An 8,800-nucleotide genomic window follows, 5' to 3' on the forward strand; every position below is an offset into this window, starting at 1 on the left:
GATGAATTAAATATAAACCTCAAAGTGACAGTTCTGTAGAAGATATCCAAATATATTACAACAAACCAAACTTGGTAAGTAGGTTTATGCACCAATTCGCCCTGGCTTCTGCGGTCTTCAGCACACAGAATGCAACTACAGCGAAACTAGATTATCCACTGTGAAGGCTATATAAACATTGTTCGGATATTATTTTAAGATTCAAATGTCATAGTTTTTGTAAGCCACACATGATGAATTGATGATGATGATTGAAGCAGATTGCAAAATTTCAATGACAAGCATACATCATGCACTTTTTTTGTGATCAATTTTTTTACAATGGCCACCATTAAAAAAAAGGCAATCTTTCTCTTGTGGTTGCAAAGTTCAGTAAAAAAAATCAACATTGTTGTGAGTTTGTGACGTACTTAAATAAATAAATACATACATACAGATTGTTTAGCATATTGTTTTGTTTTTGAAATAAATATATATACAATTTTTACTTTTCAAATTTCAAACAAAACATAAATCGTAAAAAAACTTTCTTTTTTAAAAATACATACAAACGAGTTTGAGTTTATATTTTAAAAATAAAAATAAAAAATTCAAATGTAACGGGGTCGTAAACCATAGCCTTCTAAATTATATACAGCAAACAGTGTTTTGAGCTGCCATTTTTTTTTAAATATAGTTTACAATATATATTTAATCCCACAAATGTCGTTTACTATCAAAAATCTATATATTACAATAATTGTTTTATTTTAAAAAAAGCAGTAGGACATACTCAAATGTCCCTCTAGGCCTTCAGTCTAACCTCAAACCGGTTTCCGTTAAAACCTTTATAAAGCGAATAAATATACGTTTACGTTCTACCTTTATTCTATATACGGTCCCTTTTATGCTCACATCTAACCATTTGAGAAAGTACTGATTATACAATACAAACCAGTTCTATAGTAAGAACTTAGGTAGGTTTTTCTGACCATTTTATAACGTTTTAAAATTGGATATATATGCGTTTACGTTCACCCCAATAACGTAATGAGCTTAGCCTTCAGTCTTCAGTTCTCAGACTCCATCTCATTGATGACCCTCTGACGGTCTGAACTCTGACCTCATCGGACTGATCCGAGTCTCTCGGAGACTTCGGGGCCCGGGCCTCCAGCTCATCGGCTAGTCTCAAGTCTCAACCAAATACAATTGGTTTTAAAAATAGCATGGCCCTCTCACAAGGCTGATAGGTCTCGCTGGATTGGGTTTCGTCCGACTCTCGACTCAAATTTTTATTTTTAAAACAAAATATATATATATTGTTGTTTTTCTTGAATGTCTTTACACGGCACTGGTGACAATAAAATTATTAACCACCTCAGGCCCAGTTTCCTACCAGTCTCATCCGTACTTTTTCGAGTTTAATTTGCTTAAATATAGGAGTATTAATGTCATTAGCGTGATTTTAAGCACTTGTGAGATATGTTTGTTTTCTGCCGGGTTGGTTATCTGTCGGCTGAAAACGCTCGACTTAAAATGTTAGATATTGTAGCGCGGATACAACCCATTTGTTGCACTTATGTTAGATCCTTGTCGGTCTTAAGGGCTTGATATATGTTGGCAGTTAGACACATGTATATAGGCGTCCTCTCTCTTAGCTATTGCTTCGTATTCGCCCATGGTTTTACACTTGACACTATTCGTGTCTAACATACGTCAACCTCTCCTCTGAGGCCGACAAAGAACTAATACAACAGGTGCAATAAATGGGCTAAAATCACGCTAATTACATCTTTTAAAAAGCAAACTAAACTCGAAAAAGTATAAATAAGTAAGAGACTGGTAGGAAACTGGGCCTGAGGTGGGTAATAATTTTATTGTGACCAGTGCCGTATAAAATCATTCTAGTTTGTTTGTTGTTTATTTTTAAAACAACAACAAAAATAAAAAGAGGAAACCAAAAAATGGACGTGGCTAATTTTTTTAAAAACAATTATGCCTGACCTGTCCAGTGTGTGGGCTCTTTGCTCCCCATTTCACGTTATTTATAATAAATATGCAGTGTCCTAGAGTCCTAGACTCCTAGACTCCTACTACATAGTAAATACATAGTCCTATCACCAATGGGCGCTCGCCACTCAGTCCAAAATTGGAAGTTTTGACTGGCGCCCTTTCAACGCTTCACTGGCTTGTTGTGTGCTTATTAGTTGCTCACAAATATTTTGGGACGCCTTTGAATTTCACACTGGGAAGTTTGGCCTCGTAGCCCTTTTTGGGCGATTTGATCGTAAATATTTGTTTCTAAAAATATATTATTTACCAATTTTATATTAAATTTTACTTTCTCTTGTTGTGGACGTGTTTCAAATTAGTTTCATCGTACCGTTGGAGTGATGAGGAGTATTGAGGACACTGGTCTCGATGAAGTGGTGAATCTAGGACAAGATGAACCAATGATATCGTTTTATGATGTGAATCTGTTCTGATTCGTCATTCGTATCCTCGATATGAAACAACTGTAGGTATAGAACTTTGTCGCAAATTACGCGTAGTAGCTGTTTGTTTGTTTTTGGCTTTCTGTAAACCCGTTCTTGAAGCCACAGGCCACACAGGGCCACAGGACCACGGCAGTGACACATAGCATAGCGAAAAATACATCCGAGTGTCCCACAAGTGAGCTGCCAACAACTCGCAAGTCTCAGCCCCGACCATCGGGCATAATGTTTTTTAATATTGCCAGGCCCTTCTCTGCCAAAAGTAGACAAACGTGAAAGTCCGTATCGTCCTTATCGTATTAATATACAACAAAGCGGAGAAAAATACAGACCTTCAACAAGAGACGAAGGCTAAACACTTCTGTATTTTTCCAAGTATAGACGTCGTACCTCACACCACTGCCATAACTTCATCTATCGTTCAAGGGTACGTAAATAACCATTATTTGTATACATCCTGTCGTACGATATTGTCATTCTATAGTGTAAACTTAAGTAATGGACTTGTAGATATACTCGCTTCTTCGTTGGTATAAGTATAAAGAAATCGATAGTGCCCGTTTACACCACAGCTAACGGGTCCTGCTGTCGAATCACTGTTCCTTTGTGCATTATTTTTCGGTTGTGATTAGGCTAGTGTTATACTGATTAATTTTCAACTCAGTGCATCGAACTGTTGCATTGTTGTTTTGTAGCTGTGTCCATGTACACCCTCGACCGCGACTTCACAAAGCTGGCGTATTATAGCCCGGGATTGCGACCGTGTCAACTGTGCTTTAAATGGCTAATATAAATATACATGTATATATATATATATATATATAGGAGCAGTGCAGTTTCAATGACTGTGTACTAGCCTTCTCGTTCCAGGTGCATAGTTGCGTATTATACCTTCTGAAGTTCAGTTGCAATGCATCGTATGCTTAAATTTGCATGAATATTACAGGTTCTGTTTCAATTCGCTGTCGCGAAGGTATACTGTCAGTTTTACAGTATACGGCGAGAATTTTACAGTAAGATTTCTTTATGTGCAGGTATTCATTTAATACTTTCGATCTCTCTGCAGTTTGTACGGTTCTATACACATCAAGATGGCTGGTAAAGATGACGAATACGACTACCTCTTCAAAGGTACGTGTATTTTTCTGTGTGCATATTTCTTTATAAATTTTAGGCTTGTGTTGGACTCGTGCAGTGTGAGACGTGTGCCGAGACTGGTTATGTCGCACTCTTCGTATACAGCTAAGGATAACTGTCATCTCAGCGCTGTACACTGGTTCTTATTTTTTGTGCGATTGCGTGCCTCTTGGGAGTTGTTTCTTTTCTTCTTCAGAAGTGACTCCCGTCGTATTTTAGTAGTTTGCTGCAGTTTTCGTTTTCAATATTTGTATTGTATGCGACGGCACGATTTTTGACAACATCTATGTATGAAACTATATGCAGCGCCAAACTTTGCTTGCTATGTAGTGAAATAACGAACAATGTCACGTCCGAAAAGAGTAGCACATATTGAAGAGTCGATTCCTTGTCTGTATTACAGTTGTTCTTATCGGAGATTCAGGAGTAGGTAAATCCAATTTGCTGAGTCGTTTCACCAGAAATGAATTCAACTTAGAGTCGAAGTCAACTATTGGTGTAGAATTCGCCACTCGATCCATCAAAGTAGACCAGAAGACCATCAAGGCTCAGATTTGGGATACAGGTACGTACTTGAGTAGCCCAAGTTGTTTCCAATACGAGTTAGAGACGTGCGTTAGAATTACAAATTCTCGTCTCCGAATTTCGAAGTTTTGAAAAATAAAACGTAAGCCTATATATTTAGGTATAGGCAAAGGGGTATATATGTACGAAAGTATGCATATACTATACATACAAATTACACACATACACGCACATATATTTGTATTTGTATATATATATTGTGTATGCATGTACTGTGTATAATGGCATATGTGTACGGTATGTATACATTCGTATATGTACCTATCCATATATATGTGCATACAAAACATTATGTTAATATTTGATACACCGTTGTAAGCTATGCCATCCTCGACATCATCTTAAGTGGTGGTGCTCAAGTTCACGCTGCTCCTCAAGCTAAAGATATTTTAGCTTAGCCGTCATGTACACGCGTATACACACTGCCTTGCATCAACCACTTCGTCGATTAGATCAAAGCTCATTGTGTAGTTTTGTACATATATCAAGTGTTGGTGAATTAGTTTGCTATACACGCCACACCCACACGCCAGACCAGAATCCTTCTCACGATTTATCGAATCGAATTAGTACCTGGTTAAGCTTTCAATTATCATGAAGCGGTGGGTGTTATGTGGGGTTAGTCGTGGCAGGAATACATGCGTGTTTGTAAGTTCATGTGCATATTTATTTATTTATTGTGGCGTGTGTGGCCATTGCATATGCTATTTTTTTTAAACAGTAGTTCTCGTGTTCAACCCAATATACACACTCCACCTGATTTTCACAGCCGGTCAAGAGAGATACCGTGCCATCACAAGCGCATACTACCGTGGAGCGGTGGGCGCCCTCTTGGTATATGATATTGCCAAGCACTTGACATACGAGAATGTAGAGAGATGGCTGAAGGAATTGCGTGATCACGCTGACAGGTGTGTGGTGTGCAGCGAATCTTGCAACTATTAGCATTCAATACAATGCCATATAATGCTCGTCATTTGCTTGCCCTTTCTGTGTTCAAGTGTTCCTTCGCACATATTCATATTCCAGATACCGAGTTAGATTCGAATAACAGCGGGTATATGTCAGAGCTTACAAGCGTATTCGCAGAGTATTTTTCTGGGTCACCATATTTGTCGGTTTTTTATATCGTTGCTTAAGCACGAGCATTGTATGTGTGTTCTATATATTTTCAGCATATTCTCTATATTTTTAAATTGTGGTGTTCCAAATTCGAACACTAGTTGTGACTATTTATCCGCCAATGGTATTTTTACATAAATACGTTTGTTCAAGGGTATTAAATGAACGTATATGTCAATTGCTGAGTTTAAAAGATAAGCGTACCTCATTCGGCTGTCCTCCTTTATATCGACTGTATGGGTAATTTCCATTCACTTGTGTTATATGTATAGGTATGTGAATCATATATAGATTCATGCGTCTCCCATAGAAGTTTTGCGGTATGGTTTGCGTCGGTTGCTACGCGCAATTGGATTAATACAAAGCTCTTGTTAGCTACTCGGCTGTATACTTGTATATAGCATATATGGTAATAAATTGCTAGTGCTCATTCTATTGTTTATTTATTTATTTCAACAGTAACATTGTCATCATGCTGGTTGGAAACAAGTCCGATTTGAGACACTTGAGGGCGGTGCCCACAGAAGAAGCAAAGGCTTTCGCTGGTATGCATCTATCCTTTGGCATATGTTATGTGCTTATATTCTATTTTATGTTCCCGTTTAAAATATTAACGCTAACTTACGATGTTTTAATAGTACCAATATGAAACTAATAAGATGCAACATCAGCGCTTGCACCACAAGTACCTGTGAAAACAATGGTGTACAATGCTGGCGGCGTACTATACTTATCGTTGCTAGGCATTTGATTTTCAACCGTATCTGTGAAATGCATTATTTGTAGTTGTTTTGATTATGCCAGCTTGGGTGAATTCTGTACTTAGCTCACTATTGCCCTTTTTTGGTGACGGAGTGAGTGAAACTTAGTGTAGCCATTTATATCGCAACTTTTTAAACTGAAGAAGGCATATACTTGTATCTACTCGCATGCAAGCAAATTCAAATAAATACATTGGACACTCAATTCGGTTCCTTTGAAGCACTGGATGGACGTTGCACGTTTTTGCTCATCCGCAAGTGAATGCTCAAGAATGCACTTCCTTAACCTACGCACACACTTTTGATTTCTCAGAGCTTCACGGTCTATCCTTCATCGAGACCTCTGCTTTGGACTCTACAAACGTCGAGCAGGCGTTCACGAACATTCTCACAGAGATCCACCGTATCGTATCACAAAAGGCACTCGCCAACGAACAAGCTGGTGTGCAGGTGCCGCGCAATGTAGAGACCATCACGGTAGCACCCACAACCACGAACAATAGGGACCAGAAGGGTGACAGTGGATGTTGCTAAAAGTACATATATAGGATGTGAACACGGCACTGCATACGGCATGAGATTACGTGCTTTCCTTTTAGTTCGCACGGCACAAATGTCAACCGAGAATGATGAGTAAAGTAGAAGATTGGCGACGCGCTGAATCGTTCGCATCTGCTAACTAATTCTGGGGTATTTTGAAACTCTCCACACCCGTGTGTGATTGGATGAGAATGAAGGAAAATGAGATGGTTGACGATATATATATGGGTTTTCAAATGCTGACAGACGAGTAGTACGAATTTATATTTTACAGTTGTAGTTGTTTATAAGTATAATTTTATATATATATATTCGTATTTAGTATCAACTATTCACTCTTTCTAGTAGTTTACGCTCACGAATGTGCCACCTGAGAGCAAGAACTCACAATGTTCAGAATCAGAGATAAAGGCGTCCGTATGTAGTAGTCTAAGCTCACGAATGTGCCATTGGAGAGCAGCAACTAATAATGTCCGGTTAGAGAAAAGAGCGTCCGTATGTAGTAGTCTAAGCTCACGAAAGTGCCACTGGAGAATAGCAACTTAAATGGTAAGAGTTAGAGAAAGAGCGTTCGCGACCGAATGCAATAGTTTATGTGTCGACAATGGCTGATTATTGCATATGCGTGTATCAGTGGTCGTTTCATTTTTGATATTCACACTTCAATACGTCAAGTAAGATTGAAAGGTCATCAGTCACTTAAGGTTGTTCCTCGGTTAAAGCCTCGATCTTGACCTGCGATGCAATTTATACTGGAAAATTGCCGAGTGGAAAGGAAAAGGTTTAATTTCTGAATCACATTATGACATGTATAGCTATGGATAGCTCTTGTAAATGTATTACACGCGTCTTGACTTCGAATTCCGTCTTATCGTACCGGTTTGCTCACAATTTGTAACCGGAAGTCATTACGATTTATAATTGAACAAACGTTTGCTGTGGCTGTCTTGTGGTCAGAAAAACGGCTGCGAGCCTTGCGAAGTGCTATTATGCGCAAGTGATAATCGAATATGATTGTGGGGCGGCAATCTGGTTCTTAAGGACTACCATTACTAGTGGAAACCAAACATACAAATAGTAGAAGAAGTATGTGCCTGTGGGTCGTTGCTGTAAACGCCTTGGTTCATGTTTCGTACATAGTAGACAGTCTGAAAAATATCGCACTGAGCGTGGAGTTGTTCTAACGAGAAATGATTGATAAACATTGGCCTCAATTGTTGTTCATCAAGCCTGGCGTGTTTTTTTTCTTCAGCTCCGAAATCAATAAAAAATACGTCCATGCGATACATATACGGAGAGCAGACTTATTGGAATAGCTGTAGCGCCGCTTATTCAGTTCAAGTCGGGAACGGAACGATAAACTCGGTTGTAATGTATAAAGAACGATAAACTCAGTTGTAATGTATAAAGAACGATAAACTCGGTTGTAATGTATAAAGAACGATAAACTCGGTTGTAATGTATAAAGAACAATAAACTCGGTTGTAATGTATAAAATTTCCATTCAGATGAAGTTGCGTCCATGTCGATTCGTCGTGAAATGAGAGTGCCTATTCCACGACATGTGAATGAAACAAGACATTATTTTTAACTCAAGGATCGATCAGAAAGCTATTATATTGTTTCCCACATGCACCACGGGTGTGGATCGGTAGACCGACCGACGCGGTCATGTACCGTACTGGACATGGATACGGCCACATATTGGTTGGATTGTATAGAAAACACCGTTATGTAGAATGACAAGTTTTAGTCACCCATAGTCATGTGGTAGCTTTTTATTTATGTAAATAGAGTACCTGAGGCCTGAGGATAGTGAGAGCTGAGACTAAGCTAAGAGCCTGAGGGGCGGGCCTGAGGCCTGAGGCCTGAGCATATATATTTACAACCTTGCGCCTTTCTCGCCTTTCGGGTAAGTTACGGACTTACGGCCCACAGCCTAAAGGCCACAGGCCGGCTGACAAGGAGAGATTGACGAGATCCCGCCAAATTAAAAGTCCTCAGTAATTGTCCTCTCCCCACATTTGGCGGGCAATTCCGAGAACACCCAGACTGGTCTGGCAGACTGTGCTGAGCCTGTGAGCCTGTGACTAGCCTGTGAGCCTGTGACTAGCCTGTGAGCCTGTGAGCCTGTGAGCCTGTGACTAGCCTGTGAGCCTGTGAGCCTGTGACTAGCCTGTG

The 8,800-nt window shown here is 39.3% G+C and overlaps 1 protein-coding gene across 1 annotated transcript; it reads left to right on the forward strand.

Annotated features, from left to right (window-relative positions):
• Window positions 1-2,793: 2,793 nt before the first annotated feature.
• SARC_06935 (Ras-like protein Rab-11B) lies at window positions 2,794-6,877 on the forward strand. Its single transcript, XM_014299141.1, has 6 exons — window positions 2,794-2,901; window positions 3,541-3,605; window positions 4,015-4,176; window positions 4,966-5,107; window positions 5,778-5,863; window positions 6,393-6,877. The coding sequence occupies exons 2-6, from the start codon at window positions 3,566-3,568 to the stop codon at window positions 6,611-6,613; spliced, it is 651 nt and encodes a 216-aa protein (XP_014154616.1). The 5' UTR covers window positions 2,794-2,901; window positions 3,541-3,565; the 3' UTR covers window positions 6,614-6,877.
• The last annotated feature ends 1,923 nt before the right edge of the window (window positions 6,878-8,800 follow it).

This window comes from Sphaeroforma arctica (assembly GCF_001186125.1).
Source record: "Sphaeroforma arctica JP610 unplaced genomic scaffold supercont1.521, whole genome shotgun sequence".
In the NCBI taxonomy this organism is placed as follows: Eukaryota; class Ichthyosporea; order Ichthyophonida; genus Sphaeroforma; species Sphaeroforma arctica.

Bases quoted from the DNA above. Each gene is read 5' to 3' on its own strand.
- SARC_06935 (XM_014299141.1), top strand. From the start codon at position 3,566: ATGGCTGGTAAAGATGACGAATACGACTACCTCTTCAAAG. The intron at 4,177-4,965 runs GTACGTACTTGA...TGATTTTCACAG, and splicing joins GGCTCAGATTTGGGATACAG to CCGGTCAAGAGAGATACCGT. The intron at 5,108-5,777 runs GTGTGTGGTGTG...TTATTTCAACAG, and splicing joins TTGCGTGATCACGCTGACAG to TAACATTGTCATCATGCTGG.